Source organism: Propithecus coquereli, unplaced genomic scaffold (assembly GCF_000956105.1).
Source record: "Propithecus coquereli isolate 6110/MARCELLA unplaced genomic scaffold, Pcoq_1.0 Scaffold77, whole genome shotgun sequence".
In the NCBI taxonomy this organism is placed as follows: Eukaryota; Metazoa; Chordata; class Mammalia; order Primates; family Indriidae; genus Propithecus; species Propithecus coquereli.
The window spans coordinates 4,329,115-4,354,384 of record NW_012153840.1 but is presented as its reverse complement, the minus strand read 5'-3'; the positions used below and the strand labels follow the sequence as shown (position 1 = coordinate 4,354,384).

Below are 25,270 nucleotides of genomic sequence, written 5' to 3'. Positions count from 1 at the left end.
TATGTTTGTTGAATGAATGAGTGAATGTCTTTGTCTTGCCTCTGACTTTCTCCACCATTAGAATGGGAGGTTTTCTGAGATGATGTCTGAGGGTCTGGAGCCTCTCTGCTGTGCCTCCTCCCCCTTTCACGGGCTCCTGCGTACCCTTCTAGCACTTGCCATAGCTGCCAATCAGCTCCTTGTGCACACACCTCTGAGCTGTGCTGCCCTGCGCCTGCCTGCGCGGAGCTGCCAGGATGGCGGGAGCCCAGTGTGTAGACAGCGCTGGAAAGAGCCGGGTCTCTGGCGCTGCACGTCCCTGCCTGGTGCAGAAGCTCCCTCGTTCTGGGACTCCTACATCCTTACCTGGGAAACCATGAGCTGAAGTCAGAGGATGGAGGCCTGGGTCGCCTGCATGGGTGTGTGTGTGTGTGTGTGTGTGTGAGAGAGAGAGAGAGACAGAGAGACAGAGACAGAGAGGAGAACGTGCCCCAGTCCCGGCTCAGTGCTGGAGGTGGGTGCATGGGGCTGGTGGCACGGTGGTGACTCGGGAGCAGAGGCAGAAAGCAGAGCCAAGGAGCTGCCCCTTCAGCTGTCATGAGGAGGAGCCCAAGGTCTTCTCCAGGGTTACCAGGGCAGGGGTCACATCCCAGCATCACCCCCTCCTTCTTGGATGACCGTGGACAAGTGACTTGATCTCCCCGAGCTGTGAAATGCGCCCTCGCAGACCTGCTTTCTGGGGTGGAAGTGGGACTCCATAAAGTGCTGCCACCTGGCCTGGCACATAGTAGGTGCTTCAGGGATACCCTGTTTTTTTCCTGCCTCCCCAAAGGGCCAAAGCTGAGACGCTGGAGGAGCAACAGGGTGGGGTCTAACTCCTGGGTGACAGAGACAGCTCCTCTCTGGGACGGAGGCTGCTGAGGTTGGGCTGTTCAGTGCTGGGGCCCTTGGAGTCTCGGGTCTGTGTTGAGGGGGGAGGGAAGCTTGGGCCCCAACAGAAGGGAGGCAGGATTGGGGGTGGCAAGGATCGCGGCTCTTCTGGTGTAGCCTGGGACATGTCACGTCACCTCTGTGAGCATCTGTGAACGTCAGTGAGAAGAACGGGTCAGACTGTGGGCCTAACGTGTACAGTTGTCCCTGGGAGACAGGTGCTCGGTACCATGATCTGCTCCTAACCGCAGGTCCCTTTGGTCCTAGGAGGGAGCACAGTGCTGCAGAGAGGAAACGGGGGGCGGCGGGCCCTGGCGTGTGGCAGCTCTGGGGCCTGTGGGTGGGCCCGATGGGCTCCTTGTGCACAGGCGTCCCTCTGCCTGCCACCGTCCAGGCCCTGGAATGGCCCGAAGTCTCTGGGAGGCTGGAGGAGGTGGCTTTGCCGCTTACTGTCTCCATTGTCTCATCTGTGAAATGGGCACAATCAGACCTGCCTCACCAAATTGGATGTTAGATTCAGGGGCAGCCCACGTGCCTACCCCTCTCTCTCTCTCCGTCTATCTATGTGTGTATCTCTCTCTCTGTCTTCTCTAATTCCTTCATCACCAGGTCACAGATTCCCCACCTGTTCAACAGGCAGTTCACCCTTAGCAGTGATTTCCAAAATTTCACCCCCCATGCTCTGCAAGACCAGATCTGCTGAATGTGCTGACTGAATCAAGTACTATCCGGTTTATTTCCCCATTTTAGAATGGGCAAGATCCCCTGTGGGGGGTGGTGTGTGAATTGCAGCCTCCCCAACTCAGAGCAAAGGGGCTGCAGACTTCCAGAGCCCTGCGTTTCCTGGGGGCTGCTCGCCATGTTCTGGGGACCTCTGGGGGCCCCGGGGGGACCCGAGGCGGCTCCCAGGGCTGTGGTTTGGGCCCGACCCCTGCTCTGGGGAGCCCTGCAGAAGAGGGAGTAACCTTTTGTCCTGCTCTGCGAGGGGCTTTCTGTTCCTCATTGTTTAGCCATGACAGGGCTGCGGTTTTTTGTTTTTCTTTCTCTGTCCTAGAGGATAAACAGGCCTGGAGATTGCTTAAGGGAGCTGTGACCCTCCAGCAGCCCCCGGGGGGCTGGAGTCGCACATTGGCAGGAGGGAGCGCAGAGAAGGTTATTCACAGCGAAGAGGCAGAAGGCGGCTGGTCAACCGCCTGGGGGCCGTGGGCGTCCCGCCGCCTTGGCCTGTCCAGGGGCGGCAAGAGAGCCGGACTTGGCCAAGGCAGGGCCTTTTCCCATCAGGCCCTCGGGGTGCTGACAGGAAGCCCTTCCCCAGCCGGGGCAGGATTTGTCTGCACCGCCTGGAGCCGCCCTGGCCCTGCGGTTCTCAGGCCCTGGAGGGGTGAGGCTGGGGGTGAGGGGGCCGCAAGGGGAGAGGTGCAGCCTCGCCTGCCCTGGGGGTGCTGTCTGAGGCCCCCTGGGTGGCCACTCAGTCTAAGAGGACAGGCACAGCCCCTCCCCTTGGAGAAGCTACGCAGCAGCCTCAGGGAAGGCCAGTTTGGGGGTGTGGGGGGGCTGCTTGAGTGACGTGTGCAGAGGGAGCTGTAGAAAGCATGATTTCTCTGGTCTGGGGCTTCCCCAGCCTTTTGACACCCCCTGCCCCTCTCCGCCGTGTGCCCTTCTGCCACACCTCCCCTAGGTCACCCCACTCTGTCCAGGGTCTCGGTCAGCAAGGGAGCGTTGGAATCCCTGGGGAGATTTCCTTTTGCTTTTTCCTTTTTTCCTTTTTTTGGGTAGCAGTACAGCTTCCTGTGCCCACCCTGAGAGCCTGCCCCTGTTTGGGGAGTGGGAGTCGGTATTCGTGGCAGGCCCCCAGGTGCTTTGGACACAGGCAGGGAGCTCCCCCCACACTGAGAACCCTGATAAGGCTTCTCCTCTTGTCCAGGGTGCCTGGATGTCTACTCCAGCACCCAGCTGGGAGAGAAGAGGTGCTGGGACTGCGTGTGCGTGTGTGCACGTCTGTGCGTGTGCACGCGCCCATGCACGTGTGAACCGATGGTCCAGAAGAGAGTTGAAGTTCTTTGGATTCTGTGATGCAGAGTGGGCCCCACCTCCCTCACTGGGTCACCGGCGTCTCTCCCAACCTCACTAGAGCTGACTGTCCTGGCTTTGGCCCTGGGCCTGGGGTGGAGATGGGGGTGGGGTAGGGGCCTCAGAGGCAGGCCAGGGTGGTGGGTGCACCCACATTTGAGTTTCGCGGCTCTGGTGCTGGGGTCAGACCCCTGCAGGAAATGATACTGGGACAAAGCTCACTGTTCAGCTTAGCACCACTGGGCACCCACTCCACGCCAGGCTCAGGGGTAGCAGCACAGAGTAACCCCAGCCCACAGTCTAAGGGGGCTCCCCATCTAGCAGGGGCCCAGGTGAGTGACCCAACGGCAGTCCTGTCTGCCAGGAGCCCTGAGGGAGGAAGGTGGGATTCTGGTTCCCAGTGACTCACTCAGGGTGGGGTGCAGGCCTTGCAGTGGGAGGCTGCTGCCAGAGACGGGCTCTTAAGGATGAAATGGAATTTGTCAGAGGAAGCACGAGGCTGTTCCAGGCAGGAGATAGCTCGGGCCAAGGCACTGGGGCAGGAAGAGCTGGAGATTGCCCTGCAACAGGGAACCCCCAGCCTCCATAGGTCCTTCCTGCTGATGGCTTCCAGCTGTTGGCGCCAGGCTGCGTGCAGCCAAGGCGGGTCAGCGCTGCCTGCCAGGCCCACTGGTCACTTCCTGTGGGGGCCAGCCAAAGGCCTGGGCCGTCACGACTCCCAGGCGGTGCTGTGGCGGGGGAGGGGCGGCACACTGCTGATGGAGATTTGGCGAGGTCTGCCCAGGCCCAGCAGTGTCCACACCATGGCTGGAGTCTGTTCTGATTGGCTTGTTCCAGCTGATGGCCAGGGTGACTGGTCAGTGCCCACAATGTGCTGGTTAGTAAATGTTTCGAATATCTCCCCTGCTCCTATGTGTTAGGTGCCGAAGTCCAGAGAGGGTAAGGCCCTAGTCTAAGGCCACACAGCTGGTAAGTGGTGGAATGAGGATTGAAACCAGGTCTTTCAGACTCTCTTTCCTTATCACTGGTTCAGTAAGGTCTGCGGAGCTCGTACTGACCATGTGATTGCGGCCGGCGAGGCAATGGGGCTGAGCCAGCCCTCGACTCTGACCTCCTGGTCATTTCAAGGTGACATGTCTAAAGGGCCCCCAAGGGACTTTGCGGGGTGTATGGACACCTCTTTGCTTGTACAGATGTGTGCATGCCCAGGTTTGCCTACCCATGAATGTATCAACTTCGAGCTTGCCAACAGCCACTGCAAGTGTGGCAATTACTGCTTGTTGCCAAAGGCTGGGACAGCCAACCCAAATCTGTCGGGTGGAAGGACAGGCCTCAGGGGCATGTGCCAGGGGACAGGTACAGTGGGGACTGTTGCCGCTGCCCTGCGCTCCCCAAGGGCCACTCAGAAACTGGGGAGGGCAGCTCTGTGTTGGGGTCTGCTCAGGGCTGCATCTTCTCTGCACTTTTGCTTTCTCCTTTCTCCTCTTTCTTCTCTTTTCACTCACCGCTTGGCTCGTCTCCTTGCGGAGGCAGGTGACACAGTGGCTGAGATCGTGAGCTGTGAACTCAGACAGGACCCGGGTTCAAATCTTCCTCTGTCACTTACTGGCTCTGGGACCTCAGCCAGGTGACCCTCTTGAAGTGGTTTCTTGGTTTCCTGTTCTGTAAAATGGTCACAGTGAGGAGACCTTCGCTGGGCTGTGGGGGGGCCTCAGGGAGATCACACAGCCTGTCTTAGGTCGGGTCTTCTAGAAGCAGAGCCTGAGGCAGGGATGCTTGTGAAAGTGACTTACTGGGGAGGTCTCCAGGAGAAGGGGAGGACGGTGGCAGGACAGGGCAGGGGCGTGGTCACAGCTGGGGCCTGTTTCAGCCTGACGCTGCAACGGGCTCTGGCCCGTGAGTCGTACCAGAGTCGGTCCCACCTTGAGAGCAGGGCGTGGCCCTCCGGCTGTGGAGCCGCTGTCAGCCAGCACCTGCAGAGCTGGGGGATGCCTGCTGGAAAAGGGGGTCTGAACGGGGTGCATCAGCACCCACAGACTCGAGCAACCGAAGCACTTATGATAGTGCCTGGCACCCAGGAGGTGCTCCAAAAAAAAATGTTAACGATTGTCACTGTCACCAACATTCATGCACTGAGCCCCAGCTCTGCTATGGGTCCAGCGTCAGAGGCCAAGGGCCCCAAGATGACGAGGCCACCATCTCTGCCCTCTATGTCGCAGGCGTGTGTGTGTGTGTGTGTGTGTGTGTGTGTGTGCGTGTGTGCGCGTGTGCGCCTATATGTGCACCCTCCGGCCCACGTGCATACGTAGGGCGCGAGGACAAGCAAGTAGCCGGTTCAGAACAATGAGATGGTCCTTAGAAGGGGCCATATCCAGCATTCAGAGAGGAGGAGGAGGAGCTTAAATTAGCCTGGAGGAGTCAGGAGTCGGGGAGGGCTTCCCAGAGGAAGCAGCACTCCGCTTAAAGGACAAAGGGACCATTTCCTAGGCGCAGGAGGGCAAGAGAGGCATCCTAGGCAGAGGGCAGCTTTATGCCGAAGACCTTGGCTCTCTGTGACCAAGGTCACCGTCTGCTGGGCAGCTTCAGGGCCTCATATCTGCCCTGTGTGTGTTAGGAGCCACCCAGCATTGGGGAAGGCCTAAAGCCCGCCCGGTCTCTGGCCAGCGGGCTCAGCGCCTGCACCTGCAGACACAAGAGTGCTGCACGGAAGGGGAGGCAGAGGAGGAAAAGAAGGCAAGGGCTCTGCCTTCCACTCCCCCTCCAAAGGAAGAGACCCCCACATCAGTAGAGCCCAGCAGGGAAAGGGCTGGACATTTGCAGGACAAGGACCTGGGCGTCAGGTGTGGCAGAACCCAGGATGGCACTGCTCATGGCTGTCTTTCCTTCACTCTTCTAGGTGGCACTTACACCCGATGCCTCGGACCCCAGGAACATGTGTCAGCCGAAAGAATTCTACGACCAGGCAGCCCAGATGTACTGCAGCAAGTGCCCACCTGGTGAGCGGCAGTGCTGGGGCCCCGACCCTTGGGCTGGCTGTGCCTTGGGGGGCCGTTGCCCCAGAGGGGTGTGTGTACACAGGGCAGGGAGGGGCAGTGTCATGGCCCTCAATCCCCACTGAACTCCCTCTTGCTTCTGGACCTTTGCACATGCTGTTCCCTTTGCCTGACACACTTCCTACCTCCCTTCCCCTGGTTACCTCCTACTTATCCTTTAGACCTCAGCTTAGACGTCCCCTCCTCCAGGAAGCCCACCTCACACTGCCCAGCCAGGCTGAGTGCCTCCTTTGGGCACCCACCGGCCCCTGGCGTTCCCACGGCAGCTCTTCCACGCTGTGCGATTGTGGCCTGGTCCTCTCTTGTTGCTCCCACCGTGTGCTCCTCCAGGGCAGGGACTGCAGCTTGCTCTCCACTGAATCCCCATCACATAGCACAATGCCTGGCACATAGTAGGTGCTCAGTGCATATCTGACTGAATCAGCGAATGCTTACCCAGTGCACGGGTGGCAGACCTGAGGCCCAGCCCCTGTTGGCAGAGCCAGGTAGCCCGAGTCCTGGAGCTGTCCATCCTTTCGTTTGTTTATATATTCACTCCCGCCACACTCCTAAAGCATCTACTGTGTGTTCTAAGTGCTAGGAGTACAGCAGAGAGCAGGGCAGGCAAAATCCTTGCTCTCGTGGAGTCTGATTCCAGTGGGGGACATAGACAGATAAACTAGCAGCAGGTGTGTGGTCTTCCCTATCAGCCAGTGCTGTGTAGAAAACAAGGCCAGCTAAGGCAGAGAGGGACAGAGAGAGCGAAGTGTCCTGTTATACAGGGAGTGGTCTGGGAAGGTTGCTCTGAGGAGGTGACGTGTGGGCAGAGCCCTGCAGGAGGTGAGGGAGCAAGTCCTGCAGATATGCACGGAACAGCGTGCCAGGCGGGAGCAACAGCAAGTGCAAAGGCCCTGAGGTGGAAGCCTGTTTGGTGAACTTGAGGAGTGGTAGGGCCAGCGTGTGTGGCCCAGCGTGAGTGATGGGGAGTGTGGTAGGAGATGAGGATGAAGAGGTAAGCAGGGGCCACGGCAAGGAGTTTAGATTTTATTCTGTGACATGCCGGAAGCCAGTGGAGGGCTCTGAGCCATGACCTTGAGATGTGGGCAGGCACGTGTGTCCCTGTCACCTCCCATGGCCATTTAAGAGACCCCCATGGAAAGTGACTTTTCTTTCTTCCATGAACCGGCAGTGTCTCCAGGAAGTTACCTGCTAAGCATGGCCGTGAACATGGCAGGATGGGAATGGGGGACGGGGCCCAGAAGAATGAACTCCTTACAGGTTTCCCTTGGTGTCGCATCCCCTGGCCCGCAGGAGTCCATTGCCCTGTCCTTGATAGGACAGCAGGGACGACATGACGCTGTTACTGCCTTGTTGCCCTGTAGCTCACACCCCCAGGTGGAGAGTTTTAGCCAACGATCGAGAAGAAAGGCACTGGCCAGCCGGTTCTTACGGACTTGACCGGTAATGGGTGGTGGGATTTCAGGCCCGTGGGAAGAGCAGAGAGGAAGGTATTTTTGAGCGGAAGGGCCGCAGAAATACACTGACAGCTGGTACATGCTGGATGCGAGATAAGTCAGAGGAATTAGAACTCCATCAAGAGGCCTTCCCAGCTAAGGTTCGAGAACCCCGGGGCTCTGGGGAACAGCGGAGAAGCCCAGGGTCCTGGCAGAAGCCCCAGCCCGCTGAGGCCGCCGGCCCTCGCTTTCGCAGGCTGCCGTGTGAAAGACTTCTGCACCAAGACCTCAGACACCGTGTGCGTGCCCTGTGAGGACAGCACGTACACCCAGCTCTGGAACTGGGTCTCCAGCTGTTTCAGCTGTGACTCCCGCTGCAGCTCTGGTGAGTGGGCCCGGGACAGGGATGGTCGCCAGCACCCTGCCTGGCCAGCACACGCTCCAGCCCCTCTGCTCGCGAGCAGGCCAGGTGTCTTCACGACCCGGGGACTGAGGTGGCCTGCGTACAGCTCTTTACTGCTTATACGTGGCATTTCCGCCTCTCTCCCACCAAACCCTCTCCACGGCCCCACGGGGCAGGCGGTGGGAGAACGGTGCCCATCTTAGCTTTGAGGAAGCGGTGGCTGGGAGAGCCAGTGTTCTGTTTGCCCCATGCTCCGGGCCCACCAGCCTCCTGGAGAGCAGAGCCGTGTGTGGGCGGGGGCTGGCTGGGAGGGCAGCGTGGGTGGCGGAGGCGGGAATGACCCTGGGCCCTTGCTCCTCCAGACCAGGTGGAAACGCAAGCCTGCGCCCCGAAGCAGAACCGCATCTGCGCCTGCAGGCCGGGCTGGTACTGCATGCTGAGCAAGCAGCAGGGCTGCCGGCTGTGCGCGCCGCTGCGCAAGTGCCGCCCCGGCTTCGGTGTCACCAAACCAGGTATGGGCCAGGGCCAGCGGTCTAGGGACTCCCTTGGGCCTCTTCTTCGTGGACATCTCTGCGATGGCACAGGCATCAGCCCATCAATCCAGCTTGGGAACATTGTCGGTGGTGGCCAGGTGCTCACTACGCGTCCATCCGTCTACTTGGTCACCGTCCATTCTTCCCTCCACACTCCCGACTACACTCCTACCGTGTAAATCCGCTGAAGCTGCGGAAGATGAACCCACATAACCCTGGAGACCACGCATGTGCGTGTGTGTGTGTGTGTGTGCGCGCACATGTGCGCATGTGTGTGTATATTTTAAGGGCTGGAGGCACAGAGAGAGGTCCTTGGGCCTAAGGCTCCAGGGCCAGGGCTCACCTGTTCCACAGAGTGTTTGAGTTGTTGACAGGTTCCAATTTCTTCCTCGAAGGAACTGCAACATCAAATGTGGTGTGCACACCCTGTGCCCCGGGGACATTCTCTGACACGACTTCATCCACGGATACTTGCAGGCCCCACCGGACGTGAGTGGCTGAGTCCTTTGGTTCTGGAGGAGCAGGGAGGGGCTGTCCCTGGGTGACCGTGCTGTCTAGGACGCAGAGCAGCTCACCTGCCACCATCGTCCAGACTGGTTTATCTGAGGGTGGATCCCAGGATAGGTGGCATAGCGAGTAGGAGCTTGTCCTGGAAGTCTGGGTGGGTGCACGGGGAGGCAAGGCAGGGTGCGGACAGGAGGGGGTGGTCCTGAGAGAGGGCGTGGCACACCCTCTCACTCTCCCATCCCGGCTGTTGGGACCCGTGTCCACTGCCCTGGCTCCCACGAATGAGCCCAGCCACCCCAAGCCACTGTCCTCTACGGCCTCCTGACCAAGCCTCCTGCTCCCCCAGCTGCAGCTTGGTGGCCATCCCTGGCAATGCGAGCATGGATGCAGTCTGCTCGTCTGCGTCCCCCACCTTGGGAGTGGCCCCGGGGCCGGCCCGCATCCCCCAGCCAGCGTCCACGAGACCCCAGCAAGTGGAGCCAACTGTAGGGCCCAGCACAGCTCCAAGCACCTCCTTCCTGCTCCCAGCGGGCCCAAGCCCCCCGGCTGAAGGGGTCAGCAGTGGCAACATCTCTCTTCCAGTCAGTAAGCAAGCGGCTCATTCATTCATTCATGCATTCCTCCTTTCTTTCTATTCCCCTCCCTATTTCTTCCCTCCCTCCCTCCCTTCCTTCCCACAGGCTTGCTGAGCGCCCACTGTGGGCTGGACCCTGTGCTCTGTCCTGGCATACAGGTGACAGTGAGAGTAGTCTCTTCCTGAGACCTGGGCTGGCACTAAGGGTCCCTGGGTGGGAAGAGATGAGGTCAGCGTTTTACCTGAACGTGGAGGTGGTCTCCTGGTTTCTGTTTCTGATGGAGCCACCAGGCTGAGAACACGGGGGGCTGGTCTAGGTCACCCCACAGGCTCCCTGCAGGGGTTAGGCCTGCATCAGGCCAGAGGTCTCAGACTGGCGGCTCTCTGGTTGAATGGGACCCTCAGACACGTCTGATTTGTAATTGAGTTTGAGAACCTCCGGCCTGGACTTGCCCCTCACCTGCAAGCACTCCGGCCACCGTGGGTCACTGACTCACCTGCCTGGCCCCTGGTACATTGGAGTTTGTTTTTTGCAGCTGTTTGAGCTTCTCTCTTCTTTCCAGGTCTGATTGTGGGTGTGACAGCCTTGGGTCTGCTAATAATAGGACTGGCGAACTGTGTCATCGTGACTCAGAAGAAAAGTAAGATTCCATCCTTCCTTCTTTCATCCACTTGTTCAGAAAGCTTTTCTGGGGCACCTCTTGTGAGTCCAGCACGGGGCACAGCCTTAAGGGTCAGGCAGGGCTGGATACGGTAGTCCCTGTTGTGTGGAAGCTTAGAGCCTGGGGTAGAGGACACTTCCACTAACGTAACTACTAAAGACAAGATGTGAGCAGGGTTATCCAAGGGAGTAAGAGTTCAGGATTCTTATCCAGGAAGCCTGGGGGATTCAGGCCTCCTGGGGCAGGCGGCTCTGAGCCGGGCAAGATCTCTATGGGTGGAGTATGTGCAGGAAAGGTAGGGCGCCCCATGTGGAGGGCATGGCATGGGCAAAGGCAGGGGGCTGGAGAATGGTAGGGGTGGTGGAAGGCAGAGCTAGAAGGGGCCTGTGTGGACCTTGTCTGCTAGGCAGTTTCTGCCCCCAGGACTGGGCCTACTCCGCTGGTTCTCCTGGGCCTCATGCTGCCCTGCTAGTTAGAGCAGGCATTCCCCGAGGAAGTCACACTCCCTGACTTGTTCCCTCTTTCCTCTTTATAGAGAAGCCCTCCTGCCTGCAAAGAGAAGGCAAGGTGGTGAGTGTCCCTCTGCCCTCTCCCTCCTCCTCCCCTGGTCTCCTTCTAGGCGGGCTGGGTTGTCACACAGGAAACACTGAATTCTTTATTTTAGACAGAGTCTCATTCTCTTGCCTAGGCTGAAGTGCAATGGCCTCATCATAGCTCACTGTAGCCTCCAACTCCTGGGCTCACGCCATCCTCCTGCCTCAGCCTCCTGAGTAGCTGGGAATACAGGCATGTGCCACCATGCCTGGCTAATTTTTTAATATTTAGTAGATACAGGGTCTTGCTATTGCCCAGGCTGCTCTCAAACTCCTGGCCTCGAGTGATCCTCCCTCCTCAGCCTCCCAGAGTGCTAGGATCACAGGTGTGAGCCACCGCGCCCAGCCAGGAAACAGTGAATTCTGTATGTTGATCTGCCCAGTGTCAGGAGGTACTCAGAGCCCTGGAGGTGGAGGAGAGGGGGGCATGGCCTGGGCAAAGGCCCTCCATGGGCTGAAGGAGACTGAGAGTGTGAAATGCCCCGTCAGGGAGCAGGGGACTCAGTGGTGTTAGTGGCGGGCATGTGGTTGTGGACCCACAGTGTAACCTTGGGTGGCCGTGAAATTGCTCTACGGCCGTTTCCTCGTCACTAAACGAGGGTAGCGTGTGCTCGGTCCAGCTTGCAGGGCTGCGCCCTTCAGTCAGCTGGCACAGTCCTCGTCATCTCCGCGTGTTTACAGAGCGCTTGCTCAGGGACCAGTGAAGCAGTGGGTTTCAGGGTACCCTGGTGTCCCACCCAGGGCCCTGGGGGTGCTGTATCTCCAGTTTGAGATGGATCCTGCAGGGCTGGGCTCTGGGTCCTCCCCGGACTTCAACGCAGCTCACTTTGATCTGATTTATAAAGTAGGGTCTGTAAAGGACTTTTGTTAGAACAGACCATCAGCGTGGTGTCATTGTATTTTGTTAGTTCTCCATCAGGAAGGCATTTGGCTCCAAGGAGCAAAACTTATGGGTGACTCCAAACAAACGGCTTTATTTTTCTTGTATTCCAAGAAGCCAGGGGGCTGGCGTCTGCTGGGATGGATTCAGTCGTATCCTCCTGTGGTGCCAGCAGAACGCTAGGCTCTGCCATCGCTAGTGTGTTGGCTTTAGTTTTCTTGCTTGTGGCCTCACATCATAAGATGGTGATCATCACTTCATATGTGACCTCCGGGTGCGAGGCAGAAAGAGGGGGAATGGCCAGGTCGGCTGTGTTGCCTTTATCAGTAAATCAGACGCCTCCCCAGAAGCCCTGGGGAGACTTCTTCTTTCATCTCATTGGCCAGAACTGTGTCACGTGACCACTCCTAGCTGCAGGGGAAGCTGGGGAAGGGGGTGCTCTGCTTTCTCAGCCTCTGTGGAAGAGGAGGATGAGGGAGAGGGGTTGGAAATGGGTGTGGGGTGAGCCAGTACACGATGTCTGCCGCAACCTCAAGCCCGGTAGGCGGGGCAGGTTTTTTACCCAATTTTACAGCCGAGGAAGTCCATGGAGCTACTTCATGTTCCCTGTCCTGCTAGGGCAGAGTTTCCCAACCTCGTGGATATTTGGGACAAGATAGGTCTTAGTGGTGGGGGGCTGTCCCGTGCATCGTAGGCTGTTTTGCAACATTCAGTAGATGTCAGTAGCACCCCCACCCAGCAGGGACAACCAAAAATCTCTTGACATTGCCAAATGTCCCCTGGGGGTCAAATCCTCCCCAGTTGAGAACCACTGTGCCTGACAAAAGCTCAGCCCTGGGTGTCCCAGTGCCTGAGGTTTACACAGGGCTTTTGAAATCGCATAGACTGGTTTCATCTCCTGATTTTGCTGACAAGAAAAGAGGTGCAGAGAGGGAAAGTGACTTGCCCAGGGTCACACAGCAGTGTCTTCCAGCCCAGTGCTCTGCAGTGTGTGAGTGGGGGTCAGGCTGTTTCTCGTCTTCCCAGGGTGCGAATCCCACTTCTGCCTTTCTGTGGCTTCAATTCAGTGATGCCAATGACAGTTGCTGCCTGGTGGCACGTAGAGCAAGTGTCCCCTCCAGGCTCTGCCCCAGCGGCCCAGCTGCTGTCTTCTCTTTCCCAATCAAGTGTTTCCCAACCTCCGTGCAGGGGAGACGTCCTGGGCGTGGCCCGTTGCTTCCGCTTCCCCTTTCCCTCCACCGAGGTTCTGTTCGCACATGTGAGCACCCCAGTGTGTTGAGTGCCGTGTACGCAGAGCCCAGTGATACGCTGGGAAACCGGCTCTCTGGTGGGGGAGAAACGCCCAAACCCTGATTTGTGGTGTTTGCTAATTTCCGTGGTGTAAATACACCCACTGCGGTCAAGCTACCAAGACCCTCTTGAATATGGAGTTGGGAAGAAACGTGCACGGGTCTGGGCCGGGGCCAGCTCGCTGCTGGCGGGGCCCCTGCCGGACTCCCTGCCTGAGCTGCCCTCCCTGAATCCTCACACCCCTGCGAGGCAGAGTGTCATCACCTCCATTTTACAGACGAGGCTCAGTTTCCCGTGTGAGGTTACATGGTTAGGTAAGTGGCATAGCTCAGGTTTGAAACTGAGTCTAAATCTGCAGGTTTTTCCAGGGGAGACATTCAGAGCTGTTCCAAGCCCTCAGAGGTTGGCCACCCTCCCACAAATCCTTCAAGCCCTGGGCTCCCACTCCCAAGCCCGGCCCCTGCGTAGCCTGTGCCCCACGCGGCTCCCCAGCTTCCAGCCAGTCAGGCCGCTGGGTTTGGGTGAGTGTTGTCGACTCAGCACAACGTGTTCCTCCTGCTGCAGAAATAACTACAGGGCACAGAGACAGTGGCTTCCCGTTGTTTAGAGAAGCCCAGCGTATGTACATGTGTGAGCTGACCCACGTTCACCCCCACGGACACGCTCGCGCATGGGCTCACGTTTAATAATAAGCATGAACGGTTAGCAGGTGTTGAATTTATTTATTTTCGCAGCCATGCTGCAACACACAGGCAGTACAATTTTATAGCCCAGGAAACTTGGGCCCAGACAAGTTAAGTAACTTTCCCAAGGTGGCACAGCTGATGAGAGTGGCCCGGGATACAAACCTAGGAGTGCCTCTCCTCACCCCCAGCACACACACTGACCGCGCCACTCATAGACGTGTGTGTGCACACTTCACACACCCTCATGCCTGTAGATACGGGTGCGTGAGCCTTATGAACACACACTCATACACACAGACAGACACGGACCCAGCAGGAGCCTGGAGGATCCAGCCGGTGGCTCTGCCAGGGTCTCTGCTTCTGCCCTGCGGGAGAGGCCGGGGGCCGAGGGGGCTGGCGGCTGGCGGCTGGCTGCGAGCCTGTGTTTTGAATGAGCCTCCCCAGTACTCCACCCCTCTGGGGTCCCAGCCCAAGGAACAGGACTCAGGTTGTATCTGTGCCACCCAAGCCTGTCTGAACTTTGCAGCTTGTGGCTTTGGAGGAGGGAGGCGGCCTGTGACCTTTGAGGGTTTCTGTTCTGCCTGGCTCCAGCCACCAGCAGAGAGGGCGAGGCACAGACCAGAAAAGCCCCTTTCCTGGGGGTTGTGAAGAATGACATTTGGAGGCTCCTCCTCCCCTTCCAAGCCCAGAGCAGGGCTGGGGGGCGGGGAGTGGCCAAGGTCAGACCCCCTGAGTGAAGGTTCAGCATGAACTTGAAATGCCCTCTGTTCCTCCAAAACTGGGGAAGTCAGCCCGGTGGGTGGCCTCCTGGGGAAGCAAGAGGGCGCCCCGGGAGCACACAGCCCTGACACACGGCTCCGGGCTTGTCCTGTCCCTGTGACGGACCACCTGTGTGGTGCTGAGCCTGGAGCTCACCCTCTCTGGGCCCTGTGGCCTCACGGGATGGGATGGCGTGCACAGGATTCTTCCAGTCCCAAGGCAGAGGGAGTTGAGGGCGGGTCTCAGCCATTCCCGGGGCTGCTGGACCTGTGCCCTCTGGGCCCCTCACATCCCCCTGCTGTGCCCGCAAGTCCCGCCTCCATCCTCACTCTGCCCGAACCCTCTCTCTCATCCTGGGCAGGCCAAGGGGCAGGCAGCTGGTGAGGACATGGCCCCTGCCATCTCCCTTTTTCCTGGGATCTAGTGATCTCTGAGAACCCCAAGGCGAGGCCTTGAATTCCTGTGCAGTCAGTGTGGACAGACAGCAGCCTTGAAGTGGAATTTCCAGATGCTCCCCAGCACGGGTGTCTGGAAATGGGGACCTTGTCTTGAGTCTCTAGAGCTGAAACTCCAGACACCCAGGAAGGGCGTTGTGGGTGCCCAGCTGTGCTGTATCCTAACTGTGACCTCAGCCTCTGTGGTTCGTCCTCTCCGGGCCTCTGTTTCCACGTTTGCAAAGTGAGGCTAACACGGGGCTGTTGGAAGGCTCCGTAGAGAGAGTTTCTGGGGGAACTGTGGCACAGTGCTTGGCACTAGGTGGCACTCAAATGGCAGCTAGTATTTTATGATTATTATAATATTCTGTGGGGAAAAGATGTCAGGAGACGTCACAGAGCATCCTGGGGGTAGACTCTGGAAGGGGGAGCTGGGACGGCATGGCTGACGGACCCCAGGGAAAGGGCTCCCTGCCCTGGATGGGTCGCCACACTTCTTCTGCAAAGGGCCAGAGAGTAAAAATTTTAGGCTTTGTGGGCCATGTGGTCTCTGTGACAACTACTCGGACCTGCCTTTGTAGCAGGAAAGCGGCCACAGACAGCACGTAAAAAAGCGAGAGTGGTGTATTCCACTAAAACTTGACTGATGGACCCTAAAACCTGAACTTCACGTAATTCCACGTGTCACAAAATATCATTCTTTAAAAAAAATTTTTTTTTCAGCCATTTAAAAATGTGAAAAACCATTCTTAGCTTGCAGGCGGTACAAAAATAGGTGGCAGGCTGGATTTGGCCCATGGGCAGTACTTTGCCTACTTCTGATTTAATAAACTCTTACATAGAGCTTACTATGTGACAGGTATTGTTTTAAGCACTTTAAAAATATTCAGCTTTTAATCTTCACAACAACCTTATGAGATAGGTTATTATTCTCCTTTTATAGATGAAAAATGGAGGCACAGAGAGGTTAAGCAACTTGTCCAAGGTCACACAGCTAGTGAGTGGTAGAGTCATGATTTGCCCTCCTGTGGGCTGGATTTAGAGTCTGTGCTCTTGGCTACTAGGCTGAGCCACGTCTCTCTGTGTGGATGGGGTGACTTTAGGAAAGTTTCTTTCCTTGTGTTTCCTTATGCAAAATAAGGATGGAAATCCTGCCCCAGCGCTAAGACTATTTGGTGAACAGGGCCACGTGGCTCCGGCCCTCACAGGGGTCACACTCCAGTAGAGCAGCTGGATGCTAATAACAGAAACGTAAAAACCACGGAGAATCACACCTCCCGAAAGCGCCGTGTGTGGAAGGACGTGCGGGTGTGGGCAGGCCGGCGTGTGAGCTGCGAGGTGCTGATGGCAGGGGGTGCAGGTGGTGGTGAGGAGGAGGAGGGGAGAGAGCTGGCCTGTGGGCTGACCGCTCTCCCTCCCCCTGCCCCTGCAGCCTCACCTGCCTGCCGATAAGGCCCTGGGGGCGCCAGGCCTGGAGCAGCAGCACCTGCTGACGGCGGCGCCCAGCTCCAGCAGCAGCTCCCTGGAGAGCTCGGCTGCCGGCGCCGCACACGGGAACCAGCAACAGGCGCCAGGCGCGGAAAAGGCCGGCGGGTCTGCGGAGGCCCGGGCCAGTGCCGGGAGCTCAGGTAAGGGCTCATCTGTCTTTCTTGCCTGGTTGTCACAGCTTCTCCTCTGGGAGCCTCCCCGCAGGGCAGGGCGAGTCCCGAACCCTAGGGAGCTTCTTCCAGTTCCCTGAACCCACCTGCGCCCATGCTGACCTTTCACCTGGAAGACCCTTCCTTCCGCTGGACAATCCCAACTTGTCCTTGGAATTCCCAAGATCCAGCAGGGAGTCTTCCTGAGACCCCTCCCCCTCAGCTGGACTGGCTGCTCCTCCGAGTTTGCAGGCCCTGTGTGCCCTTCCCAGGGCTGTCAGACTGCATGCATGGCCACTGCCTGTCTCCTCCTGTCCCCTCACCAGGCTGGGGACTCCTGGGAAGCCTGGATCATCTCATTCATCCCTGTGTCATAGGCCCAGCACTGCATGTAGCTAGAAACAGTAATAATAACAGTAGCTTATACTTACTGAAGGCGTACGGCGCATCAGGCACTGTCCTGGGCACTTTGCGTGCATAAAATCCCCCGGCACATCCATACTAAGAGAGAGTTACCGTTGTTATCTCCATTTCACAGATGAGGAAACTGAGCCCTAGGGAGATTAAACAGCTTGTTCAAGGGCACAGAGCTAGTAAACGGAAGAGCCAGGAATCCTCCCTGGGCTGTCGGGCTCCAGAGCCCTAGGGTTGGGGGATGGATGAAGAAATGATGCCTCCAGGGCTCTACTCGCTGCAGCTTGTTGCTGGGTCCCTTTGGACTTGAGGAGCCAGGATTGTGGGGACTGTGTCCTGCTTACGCAGTCTGCATTTTATCTTGGACCTGGTCTGTGACAGATGTCACCCCTGGTTGGTATCTCTATAGCCCACACTGGAGGGGCCCCCCAGAAATCCTAGGGTTTCCTTGGGTTTGTTTGCAGTGGGGAGGTCAAGTCTACTGGCCTGTGTCTCTCACTCTCACCTGGCAGTGCCAGCCAGTGGGACTCCAGAGAATGACCAGGAACTAGGGTCATTCCCAGATCCCCGCCCAGCCACTCTGGTGCCATGAGTATCTGAGCAGGATTCTTAACTCTGCCAAGCCTCAGTTTCCTCATCTAGAGGTGGGCCTGGGCACCTCCTTGGCAGGACAGGGGAGAAAGATGAGCTGCATTGTGTCTGGCTTGGCACCTGACTGGGGCCAGGCTCCCTTTGGGCCACCTCCAGATGGGGACTGACGGTTGCAGTCCTCTCCCCACGCCCCACCCAGGCTCACGCCCACTCTGCTGCTCCCCTGGCGGGCTGCACCCCTGCCTCTTGCCTGTCCTCGTGCCACCCTCGCCTGCAACACCCTTTCCTACCTGTCACCTGACTGCCCACAGGTGCTAATGTGCCCACTTCTGTCTGCCCCATCCTAGCTCACCCTCATCAGTGGGATGTCTCATTAGGGCCCCTCACTGAGCCTAAGGACTCCCTGAGGGAGGACCTGGACCAGTGCCTGGAACAGAACAGGTGGCCCTAAATAAAGATGTGTTGATTGAATGAATGAATGAATGTGCTCCAAATACAAACTCTTGGTCTTTGTCCACCTCTTGAATTTATCTTTCCAATTTCTTAGCTGCACCTGGTGTGCCTTCCTCTTTGGTCCCAGAGTGGACCCCTGACCATGCCTGCCCATCCCCCCCCCACCCCTTCTGCTCTGTGTTCCTTCTCCCAAGAGTCCCCTGACCCTCTCCCTGGTGCCACATTGCCTCTGTTCTCTCCCTCTCCCCCACCCCCGACACCTCTCTCCACTGTGGGAAACTGTAACCCCCAGGGCTGTGCCCCGTCCGCCCCCGCGATGTCTCATTCGCAACGTGCAAAGGCCATGGTGACTCTGGGTGACATTTGGGTGCTGCGGAGGCTCAGGGTGGAAATTTCCTTCTGGCCCTCTGATTGCAGCGCCCCCTCCCGGCCTGTTCTGAGCAGAGCAGCTGGCCAGCCCCACGCTCCTCCCAGGCTCCCCCGAGTTTCTGGACTCGGGAACTGGGCCGGGCGAGGACTGGACATCAAACAGCTGCCACGCGTCTGGGCGCCCGGCAGATCCCTGCAGTGGCGGCAGCAGCAGCTGTCATCCTGTGAGGGCTGCTGTCTGTCAAGCGCCTCACATCCGACTCCTCAGCTAACCCATCATCCAGCTCCTCCCCGACCAGTTAGGATACTGCTGCCCGCAGGGGCTGGAAGGGAAGGCGGGGCGCACCTGCACCCCGAAGTCCTCCTGCCAACTGTTTCAGGTATGTGGGCCCACCGTGGCCAGAGCGCCCACATCTGGTCCCAAGGGAATCCACAAATCCAGATTTTTAAATGTAAACACCTGAATCTTAAATGTTGGCAGCCGATTCACTTAAAAATACTACCACCGGCCGGGCGCGGTGGCTCACGCCTGTAATCCTAGCACTCTGGGAGGCCGAGGCGGGCGGATTGTTTGAGCTCAGGAGTTCAAAACCAGCCTGAGCAAGAGCGAGACCCCGTCTCTACTAAAAATAGAAAGAAATTAATCAGACAACTAAAAATATATAGAAAAAATCATCCGGGCATGGTGGCGCATGCCTGTAGTCCCAGCTACTCGGGAGGCTGAGGCAGGAGGATTGCCTGAGCCCAGGAGTTTGAGGTTGCTGTGAGCTAGGCTGACGCCACGGCACTCACTCTAGCCCAGGCAACAAAAGCGAGACTCTGTCTCAAAAAAAACAAAAAAATACTACCAGTAAAAACAAAATGTACCTGTTGGCTGGTTTTTATCCGTTCAACACTTGTCCCTGTTACAGGCACTAAGAACACAGCAGGGAACAGTCAAAAAGTCCCACCTTCCTGGGCTCAGGGCCTGGCGGGGGGTCACAAATAGGCAATAAGCGATCCAGGAGCCCGGCCGGAGATCACAGAAGTGCACAGGGACCCGGGAGTGATGGGTGGAGCAGGATGGAGGGGCGGGGGTTGAGGGATAAATATCTCTAGGGAGGGAGGCCGGGGGTTCTTCAAGCTGAGGCGTGGATGACAGGAGAGAGTGAGCCACACGACTAGGGAGGAGCCTTCCAGGCTGAGGAAGCAGTATGTGCAAAGGCCTCGAGGCCCGCAGGGCTCCGGGAGCTGCGGGGAGGTGAGTGTGGCTGGCAGGAACCTGGGCAAGGTCTTGGAGCACAGGAGAGGGGCGGGAGAGGGCAGGCTCCAGGTCAGACAGGGCCCCGCGGGCTGTGGTGAGGCCTGCGGGTTCGTGAGCAGCCAAGGCAGTGACCTGCCAAGTCAGGGGCAGCTCTGGCTGCTGGTGGGGAACAGACTTCAGAGGGGTGGGGTCGAAGCCAGGACACGGGTGGAGGATGTTCCCACCGGTCCAGCTGGGAGTGGGTGGAGGCTTGCATGGCACAGTAGCAGGCCAGGGGGGACTTTACGTGATCTTTCAAGGTAGTCAAGGCAGGAATTGCTGATGGGCTGGTTGTGGCGTACGACAGAAAGACGAGTCCAGGGCTCTGGGCCCAAGCAGCTGGGGGGGTGGGGGTGGCAAACTGAACTGCCGTGCGGAGGGGCAGGCGGAGGGGAGATGGGCTGGAACCAAAAGTAAAGTCTGAAACCAGGTGTGGTGGCACGTTTATAACCCCAGCTACTCAGGAGGCTGAGGCGGGAGGACTGCTTGAGGCCAGGAGTTCAAGACCAGCCTAGGCAACATAGCGAGATCCCGTCTGTGAAAAAAAAGAGTTAAGTTTGAGATGACTGTAATTCTCCAAGCACAGGTGCCGAACAAGTCTTCAACCCCTGGCTCATTGAGAGTGTCACTCTGTCTCCAGGAACTGTGTAGGCTCCAGAGATGCAGCAGTGAGCAAGACAGAGTTGCCTCTGCCTGCACCGAGATGTACAGGGTTGTTATGCCCATTTTATAGCTGGGCAGACTGAGGCTCTGAGAGGTTAAGCGACTTGGCCAACACTATAGAGGCAGAGTAGGGATTCGAACCCAGAATCGTCAGACCACAAACACTAGACATCCTGGCCTCGGCAATGAAGACAAACTACCCCTTGACCCCATTCTGGAATCCTAGACTTAGGAAATCCTAGAGGTGGCTCTACATGGTGGAAAAAGATTTGCTGAGAATAAAGACGACTTCAGAGTCAGTGTTTCACCTGCGTAAAGGAACAATTTCCAGCCCTTTCATATTGATCCCGTGGCACGCGGATAACGTGCTAATGACAGGTTCTTACCTTGTATTACAATAGTGGGCGTGGCCGGGCTGCAGTGTAGGAAAGTAACTTGTCCTCAACATCCTCAGCGCTTGACCAGTGTTCTGGAACATGCACTTCCTGTCCCCGCTCACCTCTCTGATTCTTTTTAGGGAGAACGTTTTGTTCCTGGAGCACTTTCATTTGCTTTATATAATTGGCTCCTCCCATCTGCGGGGTGGTTTGGGCTGGGTAGGTGGTGATGCTGTTCTTATTTGGCAGGTGGGGGAACTGAGGCACACGAAGGTTAAGTGACTCACCCAAGGTCACACGGCAGAGCTGGACTAGAATCTTGGTCTCCTGGCTCCCGGCCCAGTGCTCTTTCCCACGTCTTAATTTGCCTCTTGGGCTGTGAAAACATCTGCTAGTCTGAGACCCCTGGACTGACCACCCCACTCCCGTCTTGTGCTTAGCAGAGTCTTCCCCTGGTGGCCACGGGACCCAGGTCAATGTCACCTGCATCGTGAACGTCTGCAGCAGCTCCGGCCACAGCTCACGGTGCTCCTCCCAAGCCAGCTCCACGGTGGGAGACACAGATGCCAGTCCCTCGGCTTCCCCGAAGGACGAGCAGGTCCCCTTCTCCAAGGAGGAGTGCGCCTTTCAGTCCCAGCTGGAGACTCCAGAGACTCTGCGGCAGAGCTCCGAGGAGAAGCCCCTGCCCATGGGCGTGCCTGATGCCGGAATGAAGCCCAGTTAACCAGGCCTGACCCCTGGCAGGGTGACCCTGGGAAGGGGTCCCGGTCCTTCTAGGCCCCCACCCCCAGGACTCTGTAGCTCTAGGCCAAGTGTCCTTAGTGGCTCCCCCAGCCCCAGCCTCCCTTTCACCTGCAGGCTGAGGGACGAGACAGTGAGTCATGGAAAGCCTCTGCTGTCTTGGCGTGTCCCTCTTGAAAGGCTGGCTGGGCACGGATGTGCGGGACAGCCTGGGCGAGTCCTTGCCTCTCTGTGGCCTGCCCCCAAGCTGGACCTGCGAGCTTGGCTTCTGGAGCCCTTGGTGTTTTCTTTTTATTACCCTGGGCTCTGGCCTGGCTCTGGCTTCCAGATGCTTTAGCATCCTTCCCCCAGAGGAGCTTGCTGGAAAAGAAGGACGCTGCGTGAGTCATCCATCAAGAGCCATCCATCAGTGCTTCAGCCTGAATGCTGAGACTACAGGACGGTCCCAGCAGGGCAGGAGGAGGCCATCGGTCAGATGGTTCTGGGCAGGGAAGTGGTGGCAGTCCTCTGGGGGACAGGGGTCCCTCAGGTTAACTCAGGACTCTTGGAAAGCACCACCTCCAAATTCACTTCTGCTAGCTTGTCCTTTTGCACCATGGTATGAAAATCTGATGCCCAGTGGGTCCAGGCAGGCAGCCTTATTCAATGCCACGGCCTGGGCAAGGTGACAAACTCCTAACCGGAAATCTTCCAAGTTTAACATGTAGCAAATTAAAAAAAAAGTAAGTGCCACGCAGGCAAACAAGCCAACAGCAAACGACGCCAGACTCCGAGGGCCACGCGCAGCCCTTCCCCTGCTGTTGCCCGCTCTGCTTCACTCCAGTGCCCGCCACGTCCCTCCTCCCTCACCGTCTGGGGAGGTGCTCCAAGGCCGCGCCTACGCCGATCAGGGAATTTCAGGAACTGGAGATGACTGAGGCCCCACAGCCATCTCTCTCCTCCTACCTCAGCTTGGACCTTCCTCCTGCTTCCAGAGGGGTGTGCGCCTCTCAGCCTGCCCCCGCTCCCTGGCCCCAGGGTGGCTGCCGAGCCACTGTGGTACGGGCCGCCGTGTCCCGAGTGGATGTGAGAAGCCGAGTGCCGGCCTTCTGTCTGTGTCTGTCTGTGTGTTGTGGGTCTGTGCCGCCAAGGTCGTTAAGTTGAACGACCTGCCTCCAAGCAGCTGAAGCCATCAATTTTGCCAATGGAGCCTTCCCCATCAGAGAGCCAACCCACCCCCTGGCAGAGGGTGAACTTGGAGGGCCTCGAGCGGATTCTGGAAGGAAGGGAGATGAGGAACTCCTTGAGAGGCCAGTCCAGTCTCAGGTACTTGGATCCCACGTTGATAAATTCCACTGGACTTGAACTTGGCAGCTGAACTATTGGTGGGTGGGAGAGCCCAGCCGTTACCATGGAGACAGAGGGTTTTCCCAGCCTGGAATCGCCCGATCTGCCCACGCTGGTCCCTGCGCGGCGGTGGAACGCGTCTGCCCCCTGGTGGGCAGTGCTGGGAGGACCTCGGGCTTCCTCTGCATCCCCGAGGAGAGCCTGCAGCCATGAACTGCAAGGAGACTGTCTGGGTGTGGCCTCTGTTCCCCCGCTGTACTAATCCCAAGACCATGAGAGTTCGTACTGTATGCTGGACAGCATTCCTGCTTATAAATAAACCTTGTGTTTGTTTTATATGGTGACCCCTGGCTCTGGCTGGGGTCCGGGCTAGGTTTGTCTGTGGTCCCGCTTGCCCGCTACCAAGGTCTAGGGGAAGATGGATCTCCCCTCGTCCATGGCTGTGTCCTCCACCCTAGCCCAGGGCTGGGCACACTTCCATAAAGTGCCAGAGAGTAAACGTTTCAGACTTGGCAGGTCTTAAGGTTTCTATAATGACTACTCTGCTCTTGTAGCGTGAAAAGAGCTGTACACAATACAGAAAAGAAGGGGCTGGCTGTGTTCCGGTAAAATTATTTATACAAACAGGCAGCAGGTGGATTTGGCCCGTGGGACGTAGCTGGTGCCAATGGCTGAGACTGGGCCTTGCCGATAACCACACCGTACTCCCAGTTTCAAGCACCCCACTGGCCCCTACCCCTGCTACCTGTCTCTCTCCCTCACTGGCACCTGTGAGCCGTGGTTGTTTTCTCCCTTGTACACACCCACGGCTCCCTGGTCTGTCTCCGGCCTTGCCGCTCTCACTCTGGTTAAATGCAGTGCTCTGTGCGGGCCGCACCTGCACCTGCGCACCTGGGTGGGGCAGATGATGACAGTCAGCCCCGCTGGCTGCTCTTGCTTCGATTTCATGATTGTTAAACTCCAAGGGGTCCTTGGTGCTGCCCAGTGGTGACAGCATGTCCCCTCTCCCGCCCCCACCGTATTATTAATAGTTCCTCTTGCTGCTGTAACAAACCACACACGCTTAGCGACTTAAAACAACGTGAGTTCATTCTCTTAAAGTTCTGGGGATCGGAGGTCTACAGTCAAGATGTAAGTGAGCCTCTGAGAGGCAGAGGGAGGAGGTGGAGGGGGTGGGGAGGCAGCACCATGGAGGCACCAGGAATCCGAGGCAGAGGAGCTATGGGCCCCGGAGGGGGAAGGGGAAGTGGCGAGGGCGAGGAGGCCGGAGGGCACCTCATCCCACTGTGGACTCTGAGCCCACGGCGGGAGGAGCTAGGGCTGGAGCCTCTCCAGCCTCCCGTGAAGGTTTGAGCACAGAATGAACCTAATTAGGGAAAATAAGGATCTGGCCTGTTTCTATACAATGAAGCATTCGTGGAGGAGAAAGTACAAGTGTGTCTTTCCAGTTTGGAACCCATGCGATTGCTGCATATAATCCCAATACCTTAGAAGTGACACGTCAGTGGCCTTGTGGAGACATTTGTAGCATCAGCCCTGTTGGAAAAGGACAAGGAATGGAGTTCAACCTCACATTTCGTAAAGGCAGTGGAAAAAAGTCAGAAACTTTAAAATTTTTCTACAGAGCACAGAACAGAACTTCTTACAGAAGCATTGGGATTTAGAACTGATTTTCAGAGGGAAAAATCACAGAAAGGGATATAATTGCTATAAGCATCACTGGAGTGATACAAGAAAACCTGTAATTTTGGAAGTAACTCCTGGAGGCTTTGACCAAATTAATCCCGCATCCAACAGAGTTCTCTGTTCCTATGACTATAGAAATATTGAAGGCTTTGTAGATTTCTCTCATTGTCAAGGAGGATTTTGTATACTTTATGGAGGATTTAGTGGATTGCATTTATTGCATCAGAGCAAAGAGAAGAGATTATCAAAAGTACAATAGACCATGCTGGCAACTATAATACACGGTATTTCATTGTGGATCAGGAAAGAACCTTTAGAATTTGAGCAATATTTGAATCTTCGCTTTGGAAAATACTGCGCTGATGAATCCATCATGTCTTTAGCAGAGTTTGTAGTCCGAAAAACGTCACCTGGACATTTGGAACCTGTAAAAAGAGTTCTAGTACTTACAGAAACATGTTTAGTAGAACATGATCCAGCAACGTATAATATTGCAACACTGAAGCCTTTAGGAGAAGTGTTTGCATTGGTTTGTGACTCAGAAAATCCACAACTTTTTACCATTGATTTATAAAAGGACAAGTACAGAAATACTCTTCAACAGAAAGAGATTCCTTATTACCAAGTTTGCTGGATGGAGTAAGAGCCTCTGGTAACAGAGATGTTTGTGTAAAAATGACCCAAACCTGTAAAGGTCAGCGATGCATAAATTAAAAAAAAAAAAAAAAAAGAGATATAGCCACGGCTGCCAGTGGCTATAGTGGGGAATCTGGTTCCTTGCCCTCCGCTCCTAGAGGCAGCTACATTCCTTGGCTTGTGGCCTCTTCCCCCATCTTCAAAGAGAACACAGTGTAGTGTCTTCAGCAGTCAAGTCTCCCTCTGCCTCCCACTTGCAGGGACACTTGTGATTTCCTGGGACAACCCAGATAAGCCAGGATACTCTCC

General features: G+C 57.0%; 1 protein-coding gene and 1 pseudogene across 2 annotated transcripts in view; both read left to right on the top strand.

Annotated features, from left to right (window-relative positions):
- Window positions 1-22,964, top strand: part of TNFRSF1B (tumor necrosis factor receptor superfamily, member 1B) — a 47,977-nt gene extending 25,013 nt beyond the window's left edge. The window contains exons 2-10 of one of the 2 annotated variants that reach the window (XM_012662631.1): window positions 5,876-5,975; window positions 7,722-7,850; window positions 8,231-8,380; window positions 8,797-8,890; window positions 9,255-9,493; window positions 10,046-10,123; window positions 10,680-10,714; window positions 16,219-16,414; window positions 21,013-22,964. In XM_012662631.1, the coding sequence (XP_012518085.1) occupies window positions 5,876-5,975; window positions 7,722-7,850; window positions 8,231-8,380; window positions 8,797-8,890; window positions 9,255-9,493; window positions 10,046-10,123; window positions 10,680-10,714; window positions 16,219-16,414; window positions 21,013-21,296 (1,305 nt within the window). In that variant the 3' untranslated portion in view covers window positions 21,297-22,964. The remainder of the gene's footprint in view (window positions 1-5,875; window positions 5,976-7,721; window positions 7,851-8,230; window positions 8,381-8,796; window positions 8,891-9,254; window positions 9,494-10,045; window positions 10,124-10,679; window positions 10,715-16,218; window positions 16,415-21,012) is intronic. The other variant, XM_012662632.1, reaches the window with a different exon arrangement.
- Window positions 22,965-23,964: 1,000 nt separating this feature from the next.
- On the top strand, window positions 23,965-25,047 carry LOC105824988 (annotated as a pseudogene).
- Window positions 25,048-25,270: the final 223 nt, after the last annotated feature.